Genomic DNA, 24,648 nt, shown 5'->3' with positions numbered 1-24,648 from the left:
AGATGGGTTCAGAGCAAGTCATCGGACAGTGTCCAGCTAGATGTATAATTAGGCTCAATTTCAGTTCCTGTTACAGAGTGTGGGTGCGCGCATGACAGAGGAAGACAGGGCTGGCACTGTGTGATTATTTTTGTAATAGGAGTGGGGCGAAGCACAGGCAGGTGAGGGAGGGAGGAGGCTTTCCCCATAAGCTTCTATGGGAGACTCGGTCATTAAGGGAGTGGGCGAGTGCAAGGAGGCTTTCCTTTGAGGTTGTTGTGGGGCATCACATGGGTCAGGGAAGGGGACTGGGTACGGGCCAACCGGTGAGCAAGAACATGTGGGCATCAACAGGCCCGAGGCTTTCCTTTTAGGCTGGTTTGGGCAATAGGTCATTGGACAGAATGTATACAGGCAATACGGGCCGTGGGATAGAGAGCATGGGGCAAGGAGAGTACTGACAAGAGGACACTGTAGGAACAATAAAGACAATTAGGGTCTGGACAATGGGGGTTACAGTGGGTTAGAAGTGAGTGGAAACATTGGTGGGACGATAGGAAATGGGTGGAGATGATGGCAGAAACAGTAAGCAATAGAGGGTGAGAATGAAGTGGCCTCTGGCTGCCTAGGCATTGTAAAGAAGGGTTAGGGTTCCTAGGACAATAGTGGGGTATGATGGGTGGACGAGAGTAGATAGAGTGGTGGCAGAATTAGATATATTTGTGGGGGAGAGGAGATGCTAAGGGGTGGAAGAGAGGCTGTGTAGACAATGGAAGGTGATGGGTCAGGTGAAATTGGAGGCTGCAGTGCGTGGTTAGAGGAGTGAATGAGACAGGAAGCAACAAGGGAGCAAGGGGAGGGGAGGAAACCGGGGTTCCGTAGATAGTTCAATCGGGCAGCAATAGAAGCGAAGGGTTGGTAGGAAGTGGAGGAGTTAATGGCAAGCTGAAGGGGTATGAGAAGTGATGGGATAGGTGAGCGGGGAAGCAAGATGGGCACATCATGAGGGCGGGGGTGGGCACGTGAAGTAAGCCGCTGAGGACTGTGCGTCACATTTTCTTACACCCGTCGCTGCTCCCTTCCAAACCACCCATCACCTATCCCAAACACAAAGAAAAACAGAGAAACAAGCAGAAGGGTACAGAGACATATCCAAAAGAGAGTTACCAGTGAAACAGAAAAGTAACAGAAGTCTTTTTAACCTGTCTAGGACTTCCATCTTGTTTATAATAAAAGTAATTGGCAAAAGAACCAGAGAGGAAATGAGGAGAATTTTTTTTTTTTTTTTTACACAGCATGTTATTATCTGGAATGCACTGCCTGAAAGGGTAACTTTCATAAGGGAATTGGATATATACTTGAAATGGAAAAAAACTACAAGGCTGTGGGAAAAGAGCGGGCTAGTAGGACTAATTGAATAGCTCTTTCAAAGAGCCGGCACAGGCACGATGGGCCAAATGGCCTCATTCTGTGCTGTAAGGTTCTATGATTCATTAAATTTGCTTTGGTTATCTCTGGCTGGGGAAGGGCATGTTGTTCAACCTTTGCTTGTGAATACTTGAGGAAGAAATCATACAGAATATATTAACTATTTGGTGTTCATCCACAGTTGACTACATTAGCATTATTAATGGATCTCATCTTTTCTCTGACTGACCTCTTTCCACTGTAGTACTGGAAGAATCTTTTATCATTATGTTTTGTCTCTGTAACTACGCTTTTTTTTTCCTACCAAAGGCCACTCCCAGAATTCCAAAGAGGGAAACTGAAAAACGCCTATTTGCAGAGGCAAAACATCTATTATATATTAAAACCATTGGATGGGTCGCAACATTCCACATAGTACCCATCATGCCGGCAAGTGGCATTGTAATATAGGTGACTGCAATGGTAAGTCACATAACGTTATAAACCCACACTCAACCTGCAGCTCAATCCTTTCCAATCCAATCTACTTGCAATTTCTCACCAACAAACAAGTCGCATTGCAACAACAGGTGTACCTCGAGCAAAGGCGGCCTGTAATGATTTCAGCTGATTACTGTTCCTGCAACCTCAGGGTCAATGAAAAGTAGCCTGGCGAGGTAATGGCATTGTGACCAATGTTCCCTCTAATTTGTGATCTAAGTGTGCGGTCTCTTTAACTTTGCCGCATGCGTAGTATCTTCCAGCAGCAGCAGCTGTTGAGTGGTGCGCGGGTCCTCCCGATTGGTGCGTGGCCGCACACCTTCGGGGGAACATTGAGTGTGGCCCCAGCTCATGTGTGATGTCAGCTGCTGAGACTGTACATTAAATCGCTCTCACCTCTTCAAAGGAGGATTCCAAATTCATACCAAAGGCAACTCCCAGAATTCCAAAGAGGGAAACTGAAAACGTTCCCATCGTCAGTTGGAGGTTCAAACGCATCATCACATTACGGTGGCTGCAGAAAATCAAAGTTAATTAGTGTACACCCACTAATTCCCGTAGGAGTATGTTCTATAGTAAAACAACACAAAGGGCAACACGTCTACAAGAGTACTTTTAAATATTACTTTTCAATTTAACTATGCAATATTTTGAAAGTAAATTCTACACACAAGCACCATTAGTGCTCTAACAACTTAGCGTGAATAAAAAATAAAATCTGTATTTGTTATTCACAAGGCTTAAATGAGTATAATTGGTGATTTTCCAAGGAAGAATGGACGGACACATCATTCCTCTTATACTAAACTCTTTACCAAATCCCCGATAACAGCAAGTTACTATTTTTCTAGCCGTGAATCTGCTTCTTCACCCTTATTTCTTCATATGAACAAGCAAATGCTCTCTAGTATATGCAGAGCTAGGATCAAGTTTGTAGCCACTGAATAGAGAAAACAACCTTCAATAGACAACATTTGCATTGCACCCTTGTTATCAGGTTAGACACAATTTGAACATCTAGGGAAACTCCAGTTTCTGGGCTTAGGATATTGGGGACCCCATGTGAGGTTAGTCATGGAGTCCCGTATATATCCTGTCAGTCCGATTTCTAAGGATACTTCACTAACTAAAGAGTTGTTTAGAAAAAAACAACTTATATTTATATAGCGCCTATAATAATAGAAAAAAGTCCCAAGGCACTTCACAGAAGGGAAAAAGAGGCGAGGAGGAGAGATTTGTGGGGGGGGGGGGGGGGAAAGAGGGGGACCAAAAGCTTGGTTAGAGGAGGGTCGTAAAGGAGGAGAAGAATAGGGAGCAAATTCCAGAGCATGAGGCCTATGTGGCTAAAGGCACACGGAACGGAACGGAAGGGGGATGTAAAAGAGGCTAGAATTAAAGGAATAAGGAGTTCAACAGGGGTAGTAGGGCTGGAGAAGGTTACAGAGATAGGAAGGGGCAAAGGCATGGAAAGATTTAAACAAAAAGATGAGAATTTTAAAACCAAGACCCGTGTAAAGTGCACTATTTCAAGAGGAAGTAAGGGAGTGCACACAAGGAACCATACCAGATTTAATGAAGAAGGTGTGCAGGTGATAGCTGATAACATGAGTAAGTGCTCGCTACTGTTTAGAGAAGGAACTCACAAATAAAGAGGTTACAACAGGCTTGGGAAACAAACATGAAGGTGGTGAAAATGTTCCCAATCAATATTGTGAGACCACTTTCTGGAATGCATGTGTGGGTGGATGTTGATTAAGGATTGGATTATGCTTCGGTGTAAAGTTTATCTGTCGACACTCTCTCTCTGGGTCCACAGTGAAGATCAGCTACTCGGGCAAGGGACTCAAGTTACAGATTTGAATTAAATAAACAAAAGGACACAAAACGAGTGGACAGATACAGACAATAATAGGCAGTTATAACGGTAATAATGGAGCACAGTACTGGGCTACATATCAAAAAAACAAAATACTGCAGATGCTGGAAATCTGAACTAAAAACAGAAAATGCTGGAAATACTCAGCAGGTCAGGCAGCATCTGTGGAGAGAGAAACAGAATTAATCTTTCAGGTCAATGACCTTTCATCAGAACTGGAAAAGGATAGAGATGTAACAGGTTTTAAGCAAGTACAGAGGCGGGGAAAGGTGGGAGCGGAGGAAAGAACAAAAGGGAAGGTCTGTGAAGGATGGAAGATAGGAGGGATTAAATGACAAAAGGGATGATGATGCAAGGCGAAAGAGATGGTAATGGGACAAGTAACGGAGCAAAAGATGAGTCTAGAGGAGGCGTAAATGGGAATATAAGAATCATCAGCATATCACAATGTCTTTGCATGGACAATACAGTTACCAGCACTGATGCACTGCACTTCTTCCTCAAACCTTGTTTTGTAAAAAAAACATTCAGCTTAATATACATCTCATCAAATCACAGATTTCCCAACTATGCCATCTTTGCAACCAAATCATTAGGAATTTGGGGGTAAATTTTCAAAACATCTCAAGGCTCCAAAGAACTTTCTTTAAGAAAGACCAAATCTCCAAGTGAAACTTATGTACATTTTCTACAACAGAATCACCAGAAATCCTAGAGACCAACTAAATGGGATTGTTTTTGTTTTCAAAGATGCTTAATAATAATTAAATTCTTCTTATGGAATACAAGTATGATAGGTGCCAGTTTCATAGAACCATACAGCACAAAAGGAGCCCATTTGGCCCATCATGCTTCTTTGAAAGAACTATCCAATTCGTCCTACTCTCCTGCTCTTTCCCCATAGATCTGAAAATTTTAAACTTTAAGTATATATCTTGAATCTTGTTTGTGTATGAAAGTAACAAGCACAACATTACCAACCACTCATTATGCTATAGTCAAATGATTATTAAAAGAACAATTAATAGTACCAAATAGCAGTTCGTTACCTTTTGGTAGTTTTACTGTTTCTATATATATGATTAGGCAGAGCCAACATGGTTTTATGAAAGGGGAATCATGTTTAACAAATTTATTAGAGTTGTTTGAGAATGTAACTAGCAGGGTAGATAAAGGGGAGCCAGTGGATGTAGTATATTTGGAATTTTGAAAGGCATTCGATAAGGTGCCGCATAAAAGGTTGTTACGCAAGATAAGGGCTCATGGGGTTGGGGGTAATATAATTAACATGGATAGGGGATTGGTTAATGAACAGAAAACAGAGAGTAGGGATAAACCGGTCATTTTCAGGTTGGAAGGCTGTAACTAGTGCTGCAAGGATCAGTGCTTGGGCCTCAGCTATTTACAATCTATATCAATGCCTTAGATGAAGGGCGAGTGCAATGTATCCAAGTTTGCTGACGATACAAAGCTAGGTGGGAAAGTAAGCTGTGAAGAGGACACAAAGAGCCTGAAAAGGGATATAGACAGGTTAAGCGAGTGGGCCATAAGGTGGCAAATGGAGTAAAATGTGGGGAAATGTGAGGTTATTCACTTTGGTAGGAAGACTAGAAAAACAGAATATTTTTTAAATGGTGAGAAACTTTCAAATGTTGGCGTTCAGAGAGATTTAGGTGTCCTCATACAGGAAACACAGTTAGCATGCAGGTATAGCAAGCAATTAGGAAGGCAAATGGCATGTTGGCCTTTATTGCAATGGGGTTGGAGTACAAGAGTAAGGAAGTCTTGCTACAATTGTACAGGGCTTTGGCGAGACCACGCCTGGAGTACTGTGCACTGTTTTGGTCTCCTTATCCGAGGAAGGATATACTTGCCTTCAAGGCAGTGCAATGAAGGTTCGCTAGATTGATTCCTGGGATGAGAGGGTTCTCCTATGAGGAGAGATTGAGCCTATACTCTCTGGAGTTTAGAAAAATGAGAGGTGATCTCATTGAAACATACAAAATTCTGAGGGGAATTGACGGTAAATGCTGAGAGGTTATTTCCCCAGGCTGGAGAGTCTAGAACTAGGGGGCATAGTCTTAGGATAAGAGGTCGGCCATTTAAGACTGAGATGAGCAAGAATTTCTTCACTCGGAGGGTTGTGAATCTTTGGAATTCTCTACCATAAAGGACCGTGAATGTTGAATCGTTGAGTTTATTCAAGGCTGAGATAGATTTTTGGACTCATGGGGAATCAAGGGATATGGGGATCGGGCAGGAAAAGTAGAGTTGAGATCGAAGATCAGCCATGATCTTATTGAAAGCAGAGCAGGCTTGAGGGGCTGTATGGCCTAGTCCTGCTCCTAATTCTTATGTTCTTAATAGTTACTGAACTGCTATCTATGAAATTTAGATGCATCTTATATTTCTTTTATCCCATGACATTTAGGTAGCCACACACAATGCTAGCCATCGATTTCCTAACTGGTTGTTGCATTTTACATACACACATCTACAAATTGCAACACTCTGGCTAAAATACTGAAGATTCAAAACATCGTATTTGCCTTCAAAAAGACTACAATTTAAAAAAAAATTTTTTTTAATAAAAGTTAAATAAAAATGTCATCCAAATCCTTTCAAAATGGTGGCTACTTTAATTACAATTTCCTATTAAATTTTCTGTATGAAACTTCTTGTGGTTTGTAACAATTTCAATTCGGGTGTCAGTTTAGAAAGAAAATCTATTATAAGAAAACATAGTGTTGATAAAAGTTCTTCTGCACTGATTGTTTAATCAATAATGAGGGCAATACAGTCAAATAAATAATATTGTGTGCGCACTTGCTTCATTCATAATCAGGGTAGAGTTGGTGACATTAACCAACCTGTCTAAGTTGATAAAAATGATGCTCTCAGAGTCATCTATTAACACTTTCAGCTCTCGCGCTGCATTGGCTAGGTCTTCAGCCTGTCGGTAATAACTTTCAAGAAGCAGTTCCATCTCTTCTGCAGGATCAATTCCTGTATTACTCTGGTCACTGCAAACAAAGGCACTATCAACAATTCCCATCAACACAGCACAGGTGCTTGAATTCAAGTACTGCAAACATTCTATGGTCACTTCTATTTGAGACAGATCTCAAACAACAGCAATTGGCAGACAGTTCAATAAACATAATTCTCTTCAAATATACCCAGTCAGTACAGGTAGACTACCCTTTATCCGGACTTCCGAAAACCGAAACCCTCTAAAAACCGAAGGTTTTTTCGTTCAGCGTAAGTCGTGCGTACGAACGAAAAAACCTTCGGTTTTTAGAGGGTTCCGGTTTCGGAAGTTCGGATAAAGGGTAAGTCGTGCGCACGACCCCCCGCCGACCCCGCCAACCCCCCCCGACAACCGCCGACCCCCCCCGCGGACCCCGCCGACCCCCCCCCGCGGACCCCGCCGGCCCCGACAACCGCCGACCCCCCCGCGGACCCCGCCAGCCCCGACAACCGCCGACCCCCCCGGCCCCGACAACCGCCGATCCCCCCCGCGGACCCCGCCAGCCCCGACAACCGCCGATCCCCCCCGCGGACCCCGCCAGCCCCGACAACGACAACCGCCGACCCCCCCGCGGACCCCGCCGGCCCCGACAACCGCCGACCCCCCCGCGGACCCCGCCGGCCCCGACGACCCCGACTGACTTACGCTGAGCGTCAGCGTAAGTCGTGCGCGCGACCCCCCGCCCCCGCGGACCCCCGCCGACCCACCTTCCGAAATCCGAAATTCTCCTTTATCCGAAACTCGGCTGGTCCCGAGGTTTTCGGATAAAGGATAGTCTACCTGTACTTATTCATTTCATACCTCTCAAAACATGCACTCTTCACAGCACGAGCACCTGCAGATTACTTATCCCCCTCCTGACTTATCCGGAGGTAGGATACGGTTCTATGGGGAAATATTATCTGCAAGATCATGTTTTGATGGCCAGCAAATTTTGCAAGATGTGCTGCCCTTTCATCTCTGCGTCCTGGGATTTGAATTCAGCCCAAGAAAGATTTCAGCCTACATGGGGTCAAGCCTTAAGCTCAGTTTGATTCTTCGCAATCCAGTTCCCAAAGGCAAGGAATTCACAACATCAAATTGTCTTCAGTTGTTGCTGGAGCTGCTTCTATATTGCCATCTTACTTGGATATCATCGTGACTAAAAATGTGGAAAATTAAACACTGATGTTTACTAGAGAGCATGCCTTGGAGAAAGGGCTAAATGTACTGTCATGGCAAAGCAGGAGAGCTCTGAATATACACCAAACATTTATCTGACCCAAGAGTGCTAGACTTGTAGAAACAAGCACTCAAAAGTTCAGCTTTAATTTAGAATTCATATCCAAATTTCATCAACACTGAAATGTCGATAACAAAGCATATGGATCAAACGGCATTTATCCCCAATAAGCTGGTCACTGTCTCCCCTCACCTTCATGTGTGAGCCTAGACAATGAGTGCCACCACATAACTACTCAATAAGGAGGATAAACACAGCAGAATCCAGTCCTGTATGCATATGCAAAAGTTTCCATACTTACAAAAATAAAATTAAGTAATCTTTTTATAAAATTTAACTTTTTTTTTGTTTGCAGTTCGACACATTTCCCCTATCCCCAAATAATAAACCACACATAGAATTTCCATTTAGTTCAAAAAAGGCCACCGATGTTCTCAACAAGATAAAACTGTTGGCTGCATTATCTTAATTGCTCTACGCCAAGTCAAAAGCAGCCCTGCACAAGAGACTTTTAGCACAAGTAAAAACAAGTAAAGCCGTACACATACAAAACATGTTGCTCATTCCATTTGGTGAGACAAAGCTCTTCTATCAGTTTCTCTTCATCTAGAATCTCCAGTAATGTCTCCTTGAAGACCTTTATATCCGTCTCCAATTCAGACAGGCTATGAAATAAAGCAGATGTAAACATTCTTACATAAATGCATCCCAAGCTACACACTACATATTCATTTAACACGTCTATATATTAAAAGACTTGCGTCTGCACACACTTCCAGGCAACTTTTCATTATAAATGTGGACATAGGAATTTAGAAAGGGAACTGCCTATGTAACCGTCACGCTGTAGTTATACTCTCCTGCCAGTGGAGGTGCTGCAGTGCTAGTTAACAGATTACATGGGTGTACAAACAAATGTAATTAACAGATAGAAAAGGTAAATATTTAAAACAATCTATATTGATTACAGAAAGATAGTTCCCTCCCTCTCCCCATCCCGGATTAAAAGTCTTGCATTTGATTTTCTCCCCTTAACCATTCTCTCCCTGAAGTTACTTGGGTTGGAATATCGTTCTACGATTACACCATAAAAGTTTAAACCCTTCAATGGGATCTGCCAAATTCCAAAATGCAGTTCATACTATGCACACTAAAGATAAGCGTTCAGCTCATCTCCCACTGGAAGTTGCAACACTTTAGGATTGTAGCTAGGGAGCTACCTTGTGTAACTCCATCCTAAATAAGCTTGGTGAGTAACAGGTCTTTATACTTATTAAAGAATGGGGGTGGTCATAACCTACATGTTATATATTCTTACCACTGGGCATTGTACAACTTTACAATTGTAACTGCTGTTCACCAGGGGAAGGTTACTACATTTTGCTATGGAAGTGATAGATATTTCCATGTTAAGTCTTTACATATAAATTTCTAGCTAGGCCTAGTATAGTGCATTTAAAATGCATTCCACCAAGTTGAAGCCTGAAACATTAAAAGGGATTTAATTCTGCACTGCAGTAAGGATATAGTGGAACTTGGAATTCCAGAGCTTAGAGCCTAGACAGCTGAAGCCGTCAATGGTTGAGCGATTAAAATCGGGGATGTGCAAGAGGTCAGAATTGGAGGAGCGCAGAGATCTCGGAGGGTTGTAGGGCTGGAGGAAGTTAGATAGGGAGGGGCGAGGCCATGGGGGGATTTGAAAACAAGGATGAGAATTTTAAAATCGAGGCGTTGCCAGATCGGGAGCCAACGTAAGTCAGCGAGCACAGGGGTGATGGGTGAACGGGACTCGGAGAGAGTTAGGACGTGGGCAGCAGAGTTTTAGATGAGCCCAAGTTTATGTAGGGTGGAAGATGGGAGTCTGGCCAGGACAGCATTGGAGTAGTCAAGTCTAGAGGTAAGAAAGGCGCAGATGAGGATTTCAGCAATAGATGAGCTGAGGCAGGTCGGAGTCGGGCGATGTTACGGAGGTGAAAGTAGGCGTCCTTGGTGATGGAGCGGATATGTGATTGGAAGATTATCTCGGGGTCAAATACGGCACCAAGGTTGCGAACGGTCTGGTTCAGCCTCAGACAGTTGCCAGGGAGAGGGGTGGAGTGGGTGGCTAGGGTACAGGCCTTGTGGTGGGACCAAAGACAATGGCTTCGGTCTTCCCAATATTTAGTTGGAGGAAATTTCTGCTCATCCAGTACAGGATGTCGGACAAGCAATGTGACAAATGAGAGAGAGTGGAGGGGTCGAGAGAGGTGGTGGTGAGGGAGAGCTGGGTGTCATCAACTTATATGTGGAACCTGAAGTTGTGTTTTTGGAAGATATCAAGAGTACGGTAGGTGTCCGGTACATCTCTTAGGGCAGAATAATTCAGTAGAAGGGAAATTGTTAATCCTGTAATAAGCTAACCATTTACTCTGTGCACCAAATGTATAAGAGGTACAGGTCTGTCATTGGAAACCGTTTTGTAGTTGTGAGCATAAAGAAAGTGTTGGGAAAAAACCCAAATTGTAACACATTAGTTAAATGTCGGTTTACTCTTACTTTTTGCTGTTTTGAAGTAAGACGTGTAGTTTGCTTCGATCAATTGACAAATGTTTGGGGTCCACCAGGGCTTCTAATGTCTCTAGTATCTGAGGTTGTAACTCATTTAGTCTTGCTTGCAGAGTACTAATCTGGAGACAATGTAAAAGAGATTATCTTTAAGTAAAATGGACACACACTCTGTGCTGAATTTCTATTGCTATTGAGTGAACATTTCACAGAATCACAGAATCTACAGTGCAGATAGAGGCCATTTCGGCCCATCGAGCCTGCACCGACACATATCCCACCCTATCCCCGTAACCCCACGTATTTAATCCCCTAACACTAAGGGTCAATTTATCATAGCCAAATCAACCTAACCTGCACATCTTTGGACTGTGGGAGGAAACCGGAGCACCCGGAGGAAACCCACGCAGACACAGGGAGAATGTGCAATCTCCACACAGACAGTCGCCCGAGGCCAGATTTGAACCCGGGTCCCTGGCGCTGTGAGGCAACAGTGCTAACCACTATGCCACCGTGCCCCCCGTGACAAGTGTTCGACAATGAAATGTTATACAAAAGTCGGGCCTCAAAAATATTGATTGAAATATATAAGATCCTGAGGGGTCTTGACAGGGTGGATGTGGAAAGGATGTTTCCTCTTGTAGGAGAATCTCAAACTAGGGGTCACTGTTTAAAAATAAGGGGTCGCCCATTTAAGACAGAGATGAGGAAAAAAAAATTCTCACAAAGGGTCGTGAGTCTTTGGAACTCTCTTCCTCAGAGGGCGGTGGAAGCAGAGACTTTGAATATTTTTAAGGCAGAGGTAGATAGATTCTTGATAAACAAGGGGATAAAAGGTTATCAGGGACAGGCGGGAATGTGGAGTAATCAGATCAGCCACGATCTTATTGAATGGTGGAGCAGGCTCGAGGGGCCGAGTGGCTTACTCCTGCTCCTAATTCGTATGTTTGTATGTATATAAATGGAGATAAAGCTTGAATTGTAGCTGAAGGCTGTGGATTAGAACATGGTCCTTTCACCCATTGGATCTGGGTTAAAATCCAACCTAAAATGATGGGAGTACGATTGTCCACAGCTGGGCAGTTCCAAGAGTCCCAACTGGAATGAGCTTGTACAATGTCAATCTAGTAAATGTGGATCCACAGCATTAAGGGGATCACAATCGGCCTCAGAAAGGCAAAAAAAACACCTTGTGCGTGAAAGGAAAATATTCATACTTATACGTTGAGGGAGGGGCAGAGTTAAAGTTGAGGTTTTATATATTAGTGGATCTGCTGTGCTGTTGCTTGTGGTGAGTTGGGTGATGTGCTGTTTTGAGGATGGAGGCATATCATGTAATACAATGTATTATCCTGCTGCTCAAATGCAACTGAGTACTTTTAAGGACACAAAGTTGAATTGCTGTTAAGAAAACACTGGGCGTATTAATTCAGTTTATTGATATCCAGGCTACAGGTCAGAAGAGTGTTTTTTTCCCCCCTTAGAGTTGAGGGACATTTTAGTTCATGACAAATGACTGATTTTGATTCTTTATATACTTTCTTCTGAACTGTGACATAGAAATTCAGTAATATTTGGTGAGATAGACAGAAAAAGGAGAAATGTGACATATGCTAGATATACCATTTTTATATTATCAGTTCTCATGTAATATTGTTTATGGTAAGTTGGGTAATGCATTCTGTAAGAGCAAGAGTGTCTTTTCTGCTCCAGGATTTTGACCCAGTGACGATGAAAGATCAGCGGTATGGTGTGTGACTTGGAGGGGAACTTGGAGGTGGTGGTATTCCCATGCGCCTGCTGCCCTTGTCCTTCTAGGTGGAAGAGGTTGCGGGTTTGGGAGGTGCTGCCAAAGAAGCCTTGGCGAGTTGCTGCAGTGCATCTTGTAGATGGTACACACTGCAGTCACGGTACGCCGGTGGTGGAGGGAGTGAATGTTTATGTGGCTGGTCCAGTTAAGTTTCTGGTCAATGGTGGACCCCCCCCCCAGGATGTTGATGGTGGGGGATTCGGCGATGGTAATGCCGTTGAATGTCAAGGGGCGGTGGTTAGACTCTCGCTTGTTGGAGATAGTCGTTGCCTGGCGCAAATGTTACCTGCCACTTATCAACCTAAGCCTGAATGTCGTCCAGGTCTTGTTGCATGCGGGCATGGACTGCTTCATTATCTGAGGAGTTGTGAATGGCACTGAACACTGTGCAGTCATCAGCAAACATCCCCATTTCTGACCTTATGTTGGAGGGAAAGTCATTGATGAAGCTGCTGAAATGGTTGGGCCTCGGACACTGCCCTGAGGAACTCCTGCAGTGAAGTTTGACCACAACCATCTTCCTTTGTGCTAGGTATGACTCCAGCGGGTGGAGCGTTTTCCCCCCCGATTCCCATTGACTTCAGTTTTACTAGGGCTCCTTGATGTCACACTCGGTCAAATGCTGCCTTGATGTCAAGGGCAGTCACTCTTGCCTCACCTTTGAAATTCAGCTCTTTTGTCCATGTTTGGACCAAGGCTGTAATGAGGTCAGGAGCGGAGTGGTCTTGGTGGAACCCAAACTGGGCATCAGTGAGCAGGTTATTGGTGAGTAAGTGCTGCTTGATAGCACTGTCGATGACACCTTCTATCACTTTGCTGATGATTGAGAGTAGACTGATGGGGCAGTAATTGGCTGGATTGGATTTGTCCTGCTTTTTGTGGACAGGATATACCTGGGCAGTTTTCCACATTGTCGGATAGATGCCAGTGTTGTAGCTGTACTGGAACAGCTTGGCTAGAGGTACGGCTAGTTCTGGAGCACAAGTCTTCAGTACGACAGCTGGGATGTTGTCAGGGCCCATAGCCTTTGCTGTATCCAGTATGCTCAGTTGTTTCTTGATATCATGTGGAGTGAATCGAATTCGCTGAAGACTGGCTTCTGCGATGGTGGAGACCTCAGGAGGAGGCCGATGTGGATCATCCACTTGGCACTTCTGGCTGAAGATGGTTGCAAACGCTTCAGCCTAGTCTTTTGCACTCGCGTGCTGGGCTCCACCATCATTGAGGATGGGGATATTCATGGAGCCTCCTCCTCCCGTTAGCTATTTAATGGTCCACCACCATTCATGACTGGATGTGGCAGGACTGCAGAGCTTTGATTTGATCCGTTGATTGTGGGATCACTTAGCCCTGTCTATAGCATGCTGCTTCCGCTGTTTAGCATTGTCACTATTAGAAGCGGAATGATCCCTGGGATTGCTGGGACTTGGGTGTGGATCCTACCATTTGACAGCGCTCTGGTTGTCCATAATAGTTTTCATCTGAAAAATTTTCACTCAAAAGTTTCAAGCTTTCCTTCTTGTTTTGTCTTCCCCACATGGCTGCATTAAAAGCTTTTTTTTACCTGAAAATATATACGATGTAAAGCTGCCTGTAATTAGCCTTTGACATTGTGAAGTCTTGTACGTGAAAAGCTTTCAGAATTTAATTCCACTTTGTTTTTTTTGGAAAGGGCAGCTCAGAAACCATGTTATAACATCAGGAAAGACAAACAACAATTCTTTTAACAATCATTGTCTTCAAATTCTAACTATCTGTCTGTAAAGAATAATTGTTCTGGAATTCTAACGAAATACGTCACTGGAGGAGATAAACCTTCTGGTTATCTCTCTAGATAACTGTCTGATTTATGATCGCTCAATAAATTTGAATCACAGTTAATACATCTGTGTATCAGATAATCAAGTGGAAGAAATTTGATTTGATTTGGGACAAATTTGTAAGCATGACAGAAATGTGCATTAAATGATGCGTGACAGACAGGCAGCCGAATTAGATGGCTAGGAACTGCAGACTAGACGTATCATTTTCATACCACTACTAGCAAACCTCCCACGGATTTGCCAACAGTGAGTCTAAAAATATGACAAAGTGTGACATCTTAGGTTTGACAGCTAATGCGTGACAGGAAGCAAGTGCAACAGGAAGTCACTTCTGTTTAAAAAACCACCGACCCAGTGCCACAGAAAACAGTCACGTGGTTAATTCACATTTCACTATTGTCATGGCTGATCTACAGGAAGAAATTGGAACTGCAACTTTAGTTATGGCTACAAAGCACATTTCACACTTCATCTAGAGCCATCCTTGGTTTCTTTACCTGTCCTATTACCATCTTGTCTTGCCTTGAATATCTCTCAATGTCTCTTCACTTCTCAGACCTTCCCTTTTGCTCTTTCATCCCCTCCCCCATTTCCCAGCCCCCAAACTTGCCTTTTTATCTGTTTCATTTCCTGCTTTTTTCTCAGTTCTGACGAAGGGTCTTCGACCTGAAATGTCAACTCTGTTTCTCTCTCCACGGATGTTGCCTGGCCTGCTGAGTTTTTCCAGCGTTTTCTGTTGTTATTTCGGATTTCCAGCATCCGCAGTATTTTGCTATCATACATGACTATAGTTCCCCCATCAACCACAATACATTACTACAACACTCTGGGAGCCAAATGACTCATTCGAGTAAATGTAGCCATGCAGTGAAACAAATGTACTTAGCTTTGAATAAACACAAATAATTAAAGATTTTGCTTTCTAAAACATTTTTTATTTTCCCAACCATACTGCTTGCTGTTTTTTGGGACAGGAATCCAATACATTGCCAAGCAATATTGATATGCATTCATTTTTATTCTTTTCGCAATATAAATAATTCTCATTTCACTAACCCTGTGCTGAAGTATTGCTTCTATGGCCCGGAATTCAAAAGGCAAAGAGTACGTGACCAGTTGTCCATCGCCGGCTAATTGTGATGCCAGGTCCTTCAAAAGCCAGTGCTCCAGATTTGATTGACGATAATCCAGGATAAGAAGATAGTCCGGAGTAATTACAGCCTTTAGAATCTGTCAAAAAGGAGAAAAAAAAATGTACAACTCCTCTCATGAAATGCAAGTCTTTCCTTTTCCATGATTTTTCCAGAGCTTTCTGACTCGGTGTGAACTGGTGTTACCTTTGGTTCCTTGAAAATCAGAAAAAAAATTAAAGCTTGTCCGGGTTGAATTAATTCACAGAGAGCTTTATACTCAGTTTAATCTAACTGTGGCAAAAACTTATTTTTGTCTGTACTGGATTTTTGTTGTATTACCAGAAGCAGTTTACAGAGGATTAGTTCTGATTTATTTTAGCTGTTTCTGCAAAGTACAGAAAATACACACTCTGTTCAGACAGATGAAGGTCAATTAATAGAAGCCCAGATCTAGGTTTCTGTCAAACAAAAATAGTTCTAATATGCTAATATCACCTGAATAGCAAAGGCATTGGGGTGTACCTGGCTTTCCAATTATCCCAGGTATTTCTATTTTAAGGGGCTTGTGTATCACAGTCCCTCAGTTCTGACCACAGCAAGGTCTTTTTTCATACCGGATTCGCAGAGCACTCAAATATTTACACTTGGTAGGGATTTTACATGGGATATCGAATCACGAAACATGCTCGTCAACAGCAACTGCTTCCTGAAGATCTAAAAAATGGTTCCAAGAGCAGTGTATAATGTTTTTTTGGTCCTGCTCTGGTGACACGGGTGAATGTAAAACACCCTATGGCACTAGGTGAAGAGGAGCAGGGAGTTCTTCTGGTGTCCTGGTCAACATTTCTCCCTCATTTAACACTACCAAAAACAGATTAAACGGTCGTTCATTTAATTCGCTGATTGTCACGTTGCCAGGCTTGACGGGTTCTGGGACACCCATGTTCTGAGCAGGCACGTGAACACATCATTGTGTTGCTGCAGATAGGTGGTGGTATATTTGGAGTTAAAAAGAAATAACTTGCATTTCAATAGGGCCCTAATCACATCCTCAGGACGTCCCAATGTTCTGTGGGGCCTCTGATAACAGTGACTGCACTTCAAAAGTTATTCATTGACTGTGGACACATTTTCTACACTGAATCAATAGAGAACCTGAAAGCTTGACTGAAGTGCCTTCTTACCTCCATCCTTAGGATGATGCAATTATTCCTTGTATTAATGCTTGTTAAATGCTGAAATCGTAAATCTCGAGCTTGAAGACCAAGTTCCTGGTATAGTTCAGTCTTCTTTCGTTCTAGAGTGGAAAAGGTGATATAAGCATTGAATCACTTTGAAGGGATAATTACAAGTCCTAGCCCTGTCTCGGGCTAACCCAGATCAGGCGTATTCCCCAGACGTTCACCTTCAACTTAAGTTGGAGATAGCTGAATTCCATAAGACGCTTATATGGGTCTAAAGGTTCAGGCTATCTCTCCCTAAAGGAAAGGAACGACTGAAGATATTACCGTCCTCCAGATAGCACTTTTAATAAGTTTAACTAGACTGTAACCTTCCGGATATTATGAGGGTCTAGAATTCTGCAACTCCTTACAAAAGAGTGTACAGAAATTGGGTTTGCGAGTTTGTACAGAAATATTCTGAGACAATTCTAAAAATATATAGTTTTATTTAAGAGCCGACATTCAGTTAACAGCTGTTGAATCAGTCGCAACATTAATTCAAAATACAAATAGCTTACTTTTCTTATTTCTCAGAGATCCTTATTCTCAAATCTTTACTTCGTTACATTTCTACATTTCTTACTTATTTCTAAATCCAGAATATCCACCAAAATCAATTACTTTGATTACCCGAGACTCAAAGTTAAAAACTTACAGCGTGCCTGTGAAGTTGAGAAATGCTTGCCTGTTCAGCGAGTTCTGACTTTGTTTGAAAAGCTCTTATTTTTATACCCTTTTTGCAGTGGTTTATTCTTTGAAGTTCTCTGCTGATGTCAGCTAATTGCCTTATTCAGTCTCTCTTTTGAATGCTTTCTATCTTAATGTCAATTCAACTATTGCATGCATAATTATGTCTCTACCTTTAGGTGTTTCAAAAACCATCATAAAAACAATATGACAGTTATGGTTTCTGTTTGATGCCATTCTTACAAAATTCTTTCATTCAATTCTTAATATTGGCTTTACTGGTTTTTAGTAGCTGTTGAGTCTCCTTACTGCTCCAAGTTCAATACAAACACAATGTAATTGTTTGGTGTATCTATTGAAGTCATATCTTCAAAGTGTTCTTGTTGGTATCATATTTACTATGTATAAATTAAAGACACTTTGACCAGAATGTTTCATGCATTTCTAGCTATCTCAATTGGTTGCATATTTAATCGTGTTTCCTGTCTTCCAAGTTTAACAAAAACTATTTGACCAGCAGATGTTTCTTTTACTTGATGTCATCTTTTCAAAGGCACGTGCCTCTTTTAATGTTTGTGTTTCTGTTCAACGTGTTCGTTCTTAACACTTTAAACTGGGCATTTTCATTGTGTTGGTTGCAAACCATAGACCTTTCGGAAGCACCAATGGTTTGCTTCAATAGGGGCATTGTTTTAGTATATTTAACTAATTCCCATTTCAAAGCTTGTGGTGTTTTACAACTTTGTTATACAACTGATCTTTATCTCAGAAGCCTGTATTTCTGTTTATAGCTTGTGTCTGAGGTTTTAGATTTTTAAACCCAGTATATCATGTATTAATATCAGAATTCTGTTCATATTATGGTGTATCTTTCCGAAATATGGCTTATTCCCTCACAACTTTATGTAATAAATGGGAAAGGTTGTCATCTATGACAACTTTTAAGAAAAACAATTGTAGTTCTCTCTTGTTATACTAGAGGTGGTGCCACTGAATTTGATGATAACCAGATTCCTTCTGCCACCTAAACTGCTAGTCAAACATCCAGAATCGTTATTACCAATTTCACCATGTTACACTACCTTTGCCCCCACCCTTGGAAGCCGTGCCTTCAGGCGGTTAGGTCCCAAACTCTGTAGTCCCCTCTCTAAGTCCCTCTTCCTCTCTCCCCTCCTTAAAACCCACCTCTTTGACCAAGGTTTTGGTTATGCCCCCAATATTTCCTTCTTCGGTTTGGTGCCCATTTTTGCCCGATTACTTCTCTGTGAAGCACCGTAGGATATTAAAGGCGTTATATAAATACAAGTTGTTGTTGTTGAAACAGGCCAGCCTGCACGATCTGTGGTGACATGATGACAGGAGTTAAAATTAAATGAGAACTACCCACTTGCTTCTTTCAGTGAGCCACAAGGTAGGCAATTGTGAAGAAAGTCAGTCTATGATTGCACAATGAGTGATGGGCACCACAATGGGGATTGACCTTAAAATAGATTTATAAAATTGATACAAAAATTTCTTCCCAACAATTATTATATTCATAAAATGATTAAAAGCAAACTTACCAAAGAAGCTTACATTCCCAGCCTTGTCATATTTCATCTGAAAGAAAATCCATTTTTAATGTGGTATACGCATATTTTCTTTAAATTAAAAAAAAAATACAGACTGCACTTACTACAGAAAACACTGGAACCACACTGACGAGAGTAGCTTGTGAGGGGTCGGTACTGTGGTATCGTCGTCCATTCACTGAAGAAATTTGAAAGATGAAAATATTAAAGACTTGTTTTCCACATAAACAAGTGTAATCTTTCTCATGTTGATTTGTTACTAAATATAGAATCACAAAGTCATACAACAGAGATGAGGCTTATGGTGACACTGAGTTCTCAGCACAGAACTACTCATAATACCCATAAGTCATTAAAGGTCATAAAGATGGTTGGTGCAGAAAATAGGAATGTCAAGACAAGGGCCTTTCTGAGGTTGGGGATTTAAGCAAGTTGTTGGGCTTATACTGCGTGACCTGGGGTGCTCGATGCTGAAACTAAGGTCCAGACTTTCCAGCCTAATCCCGTTGGTTTTCAATATCACTAAAAACAGTTTATCTTGTCACTTAATCTTATTGCGGTTTGTGGGTGCTTGCTGTGTGCAGATTGGCTGCCATGTTTCCTTACATTACAATAGTGACTAGATTTCAAAAATCTAGTGAAGCATTTTGAAATATCTTGAGATCATGAAAGGCAGTGTATAAATGCAAATTATTTCTTTCTTTCTACCATCTCATACTAAATTGAACCCATTCTAGCATAGCAGATGATGCAAAATGCGCCCACAGTGTGTCAGACCCACCGCACTTCATGTGCTTAAACATGACTTCAAATGGAGCATAAGTTACCAAAAGCTTGTGTTAGGAATGGCGCATAGGAGAAAATAATCCAATAAATGAGGACAAGGATAAATTTCTCAAGCTTTGCTCAGTACTTATCACTGAGCGGTCACATTTGGCTCATAAGAACACACATTCAACATTCTTGCCCTCAAAAGGCTGTGGACGGTGCCAATTGGAGCTTTCAAGACTGAGTGATAGATTTTTGTTAGGTAAGGGTATCAAGAAATATGGAGCAAAAACAAATGGCGTTGAGGTGCAGATCAGTCATGATCTAATTGAATGGCCTACTCCTGTTCCTATATGCAGTCATGTTTATTTTTTAAGATTGATATAATGAGATACAAACTATTGCTTCACTTCAGAAGTAATACCACCCGTCATCTAGATACTACCCTCAAATTCCCTCCTTAAATCAGTTTGCCTTGCTACTTCCCGCCCCACCTTTCAAAACCTCCCTCTTCCAACCTCTCCTAATTTCCACACCACTTGGTCCATTCTCTATGTGAAGCAACATGGGACCATTTTACTATGTTAAAAGGTTCTATACAAATACAAGTTGTTGCATGAAGTCAACATTGTTTCTTCAATAATGCCCAACCCCTCTTTTAAAAAAAAGTAATTTGGAGTTTATGAAACAGTCATTTAGTTTCTTATGCTTAAAAGTGCTTTCTAGCAGAAGATGTCATGGAAGATGCTGACAAGTGGGATGCTGCTTTTGACTGTGGCACAATCCTTGAGAATGATACATAATGGAATGCACTACCTGAAAGAGAGTCGTGGAAGTGGATTCAATAGTAACTTTCAAAAAGGAAATTGGACATAAACTTGAAATTGGAAAATTTGCAAGGCTTTGGGGAAAGAGCAGGGGAGTGGGACAAATTGTATAGCTTTTTCAAAGAGCCGACACATGCACGCTGGACCGAATGCCTCCTTGTGGGCTGTAGGATTCTGATAATCAATCGAAGATTATCAGAAATTAATTTACAGTTGATTGGCCCAGTAATTCCGTTCCAAACGCGTGAGTACGGTCGGGGTACTCGCGTCTGGCCGGAGGAAATGCCGGTTTTCAGCATGCACAGCGCATGCGGGGAAAACCGGCATTTCCTGTCCTCTGAACGAAGGGGTTCAGAGGCACAGCGCGTGCGACTGCACAGGCAGCGCGTGCGCAGTGAACTTCGTCGATTTCATTCATGGATTCAGTGAGGGTAAGTCCTGACAACTTACACATGAAAAAAGCATGAGTAAAGTTGCTCCAGAGGCTGCGGAGGAAGATATATTTTATCGTGGAGCTTCTGAAAGGCAATATTTTTGTTTGGGAAAGGGAGGAAAGTTATTTTAAGAAATGATGAGGTAAGTTTTAAAGTTTAATTTTTTTTTTTTTTTTTTTAAAAACGGGTTTTCAGTACTGTAGGTAGAAGGAGCAATTGTGGCTGTGTGAATTGAATTTGCTGTGTTTATTAAATGTGAAAATGACTGTTCTAAAATGAGTAATGTAACATTTCCAACATTTTTAAGAAACTGTTCATCAGTAATATATTCTTTTAAGTAATTATGTATGTATGTCCGTATATATTCCTTTACGTATATGTATATATTCCTTTACTTGTGTGTATGAATGTATGTATTTAATTATGATTTTCCAATAAGTTACTTTCTCTGAAAGTCATAATTAATTACATACATTCATACACATAAGTAAAGGCATATATATTACATACATATACGCAAAGGAATATATACAGACATACATACATAATTACTTAAAAGAATATATTACTGATGAAAAGTTTCTCTTAAAAATGTTGGAGTCATTTTCACATTTAATAAACACAGCAAATTCAATTCACATAGCCACAATTGCTCCTTCTACCTACAGTACTGAAAACCCGTTTTAAAAAACAAAAATAAACTTTAAAACTTACCTCAGCATTTCTTAAAATAACTTTCCTCCCTTTCCCAAACAAAAATATTGCCTTTCAGAAGCTCCACGATAAAATATATCTTCCTCCGCAGCCTCTGGAGCAACTGTACTCATGCTTTTTTCATGTGTAAGTTGTAAGGACTTAACCTCACTGAAAGCATGAATGAAACCGGCGAATTTTACTGTGCACGCGCTGCCTGTGCAGTCGCACGCGTTCTGCCTCTGAACCCCTTCGTTCGGAGGACAGGAAATGCCGGTTTTCCCCGCATGCGCTGTGCATGCTGAAAACCGGCATTTCCTCCGGCCAGACACGCGAGTACCCCGACCGTACTCACGCGTTTGAAACGGAATTACTGGGCCAACATTTTACATGTCAATAAAATGAAAAATTTAACAATTGCACGATTTGCCCCCTCGCATCTGTGACTGAGGGTCCAAGGAGGTGCATTGCGCAAGAGGTCTTCGTCGTACGTATCCTCACACTGCTCCCTTTCGGGAACTGTATGAAGTGGTGGAAGGATTTCTGGCCACGTTAACGCTCCTTCCGTGACCATAACCATCTTCATACCAGCCATTAGGGTGGTTAGTCCTATGGCGTGAGGGTTTTACGGGCTCCCACAACCCATCTGAGGGGGGGGGGCCACCCACACCCGCAAGTATCCCGCTGGATGTCCACCCAGAATTTATAGTTGGAGCTCCGACTCCACTTGCCGGGACTGTCTGGAGCGGGGCTCGAAACCCTACTCCTTCTGGCCCAGCGGCGGGGATGCTTACCGCTACGCAAAAGGCCCACTTCGCGCAAAAGGTGACACCCATACGTTTCCTGCGCCTTTTCCCTCCCCGTGACTGGAGCCCTATGCTGCCACTTGAAAGACCAAGCTATCATCTGTCCTTTTTGCGGTGCCTTGGACTTCTCATTACCAATGATGAGCAGGCGCTGCGCCTCCACCTCGTTGAGGAGATTGCTGAGGTCATCATCAGTTCAATTGTGAGTTCTTTTAATGCCGTGAATTGTGCTCATTCCAGCCATTTCACGTTGCTAATCCGAGTGGGCCTTTGGCGTAGCGGTAGGATCCCCGCCGCTGGGCCACACGGCGTAGGGTTTCTAACCCCGCTCCAGACAGTCCCGGCAAGTGGAGTCGGAGCTCCGGCTCTAAATTCTGGGTAGACATCCAGTGGGATATTTGCGTGTGTGGGTGTGGGTGGCCCTCCCCCCCTTGTATAGGTTGTGGGAGCCCGTAAAACCCTCCCGCCATAGGACTAACCACCCTAATGGCTGGTACAAAGATGGTTACGGTCACGGAAGGAGCGTTAATCACGGCCAGAAATCCTTCCACCACTTCATACAGTTCCCCAAAGGGAACAGTGTGAAGACACGTACGACGACGACGTTGCTAATTAAATAAATGGAATGAAAAAACTGCTTTCAGGGCTTTTAAAAGTCTTTAAATCGCTTTAATTCTGTTTAAAACTACTTCAGATTCTTCAAAATAATGTAAACGTTTTTAAAAGTTTATAAAAGTTACCAAAAGCTTCTTAAAAATACCAAAAACCTATTTAAAATGCTGCTCTACATGTAAAAATGCTTTGCAGCTTGTGAGAAACATTGGGGGCGTGTCCTTTTAAAATGAGACCTCAAGGGGCGTGTCTCACTTGCACTGCGCGCTCCAGGCTTCGCGCTGACTGCACGCCTGGGCGGCGTGACGTCAGACGCTGCCCGGGAGTCAACATTTTAAAACAGGAATTCCAGGCGTCCCTGAAGCTCAACGGCCGGCGCGTCGCGTAAGTGCAGATCGGGGGCTTGCACGCGCGGCAAGCCCCCGACCCGAATTTCTGCCCCATTATTAGGAAGCAACATTTGGTTTCAAAGTAGCAGCCACATCAAAAAATGCAGCCATGGTATCTAGTCCAGCATCATGTAACTGCACTTTCCTGCATTTACTACCGTGATAAATTACGGTGCAAATAAAGTAGCTTGCGAGCATTGCTCCGTTAAACGTGTGTGTCCGAAACAAATACTCACAGTGCCTGCTTGACCTGAGCTGGAGGAGGAGTTGGGGTTGAATTCGTACCGCACACGTATGAAGTGCTGAAATATTTCTTTCACATTGATAGTGTTTTGAAATCCTACAGGTGGAACCGTATTTAAAATATGCTAATTTAAAAGGAATGGCTTTAAGAGTGAATCCAGCTCTCTCTTTAAAAGCTCGCAGCAACAACCTGGTCAGTCCACAAACCTCCATTCATCAATTTCTTGTTTGAAATTCCCTCACAGCCAACGAACAACTGAGACCCAATAAATGATCCCTTCAGCAGTCAAGTGCGGAGATCTGGGAATTTCAGGCCGAGGACTGAGCGTCCTCTCCCGGAAGAAAACGCCAACAGCAGAGGACCCAAATATCTCAACTAAGTGACCTCTTAAAGTAACTTTTTCAAATACGAATAAAGGCTGGCTGTCAGAAAGACTGAAATTACTGCTTCTGGGAAGTTGCGAGGGTTCGAACGTCCCGAGTGGAATTCTAAAATAGAACGTATCCTTCAGCAACAGAGTAACAATTCTGTTGCAGAAACCGGTGACCAACATACGCCGGAAAACCAACCCTGTCAATATACGCAAGCGCGGTCGAGGGGCGGGGATTGCACCCGCATGCGCAACATTTGAAGTGTCTCCCGGGTGCCGGCTGGTGATGTGCGCGCACCTCGTCCTTCTGACAAAAACACTATCAGTGATAAAAGGAAATTATCAAGTTTCACTTGCTGATAGACTCGTTCAATTTTGGTTTAAGGGGAAATAAATTGAATAAATACAATTGTCTATTTAGAAGAAAGTAATAACTTGCATATATAAAAGAAAGACTTGCATTTATATAGCACCTTTCACAACCTCAGGATGTCCCAAAGCGCTTTACTTTTGAAGTGCAGTCACTATATTGTAATGTAGGAGACGCTCCAACCAATTTGCCCACAGCAAGGTCCCACAAACAGCAATGTGATAATGACCAAATAATCTGTTTTTAGGTGTTGGTTGAGTGATAAATATTGGCCAGAACACAGGAAAGAACTCCCCTGCTCTTCGTCAAATTGTGCAGTAGGATCTTT

General features: G+C 42.5%; 1 protein-coding gene across 1 annotated transcript in view; it reads right to left on the bottom strand.

Moving 5' to 3' along the window:
- mrs2 (magnesium transporter MRS2) overlaps nt 1-24,188 on the bottom strand; it is a 36,309-nt gene extending 12,121 nt beyond the window's left edge. The window contains exons 1-9 of the mRNA XM_085988941.1: nt 23,573-24,188; nt 18,912-18,985; nt 18,799-18,835; nt 16,511-16,623; nt 15,250-15,423; nt 10,552-10,682; nt 8,565-8,681; nt 6,634-6,786; nt 2,284-2,401 (exon numbers count right to left, since the gene is read on the bottom strand). Of these exons, the coding sequence (XP_085845067.1) occupies nt 2,284-2,401; nt 6,634-6,786; nt 8,565-8,681; nt 10,552-10,682; nt 15,250-15,423; nt 16,511-16,623; nt 18,799-18,835; nt 18,912-18,985; nt 23,573-23,792 (1,137 nt within the window). The 5' untranslated portion in view covers nt 23,793-24,188. The remainder of the gene's footprint in view (nt 1-2,283; nt 2,402-6,633; nt 6,787-8,564; nt 8,682-10,551; nt 10,683-15,249; nt 15,424-16,510; nt 16,624-18,798; nt 18,836-18,911; nt 18,986-23,572) is intronic.
- Between the last annotated feature and the right edge of the window lie 460 nt (nt 24,189-24,648).

This window comes from Somniosus microcephalus, chromosome 5, assembly GCF_052327205.1.
Source record: "Somniosus microcephalus isolate GS21.2 chromosome 5, FLI_Smic_1.0, whole genome shotgun sequence".
Classification (NCBI taxonomy): domain Eukaryota; kingdom Metazoa; phylum Chordata; class Chondrichthyes; order Squaliformes; family Somniosidae; genus Somniosus; species Somniosus microcephalus.
This window is presented reverse-complemented; position numbering and strand designations above follow the sequence as displayed.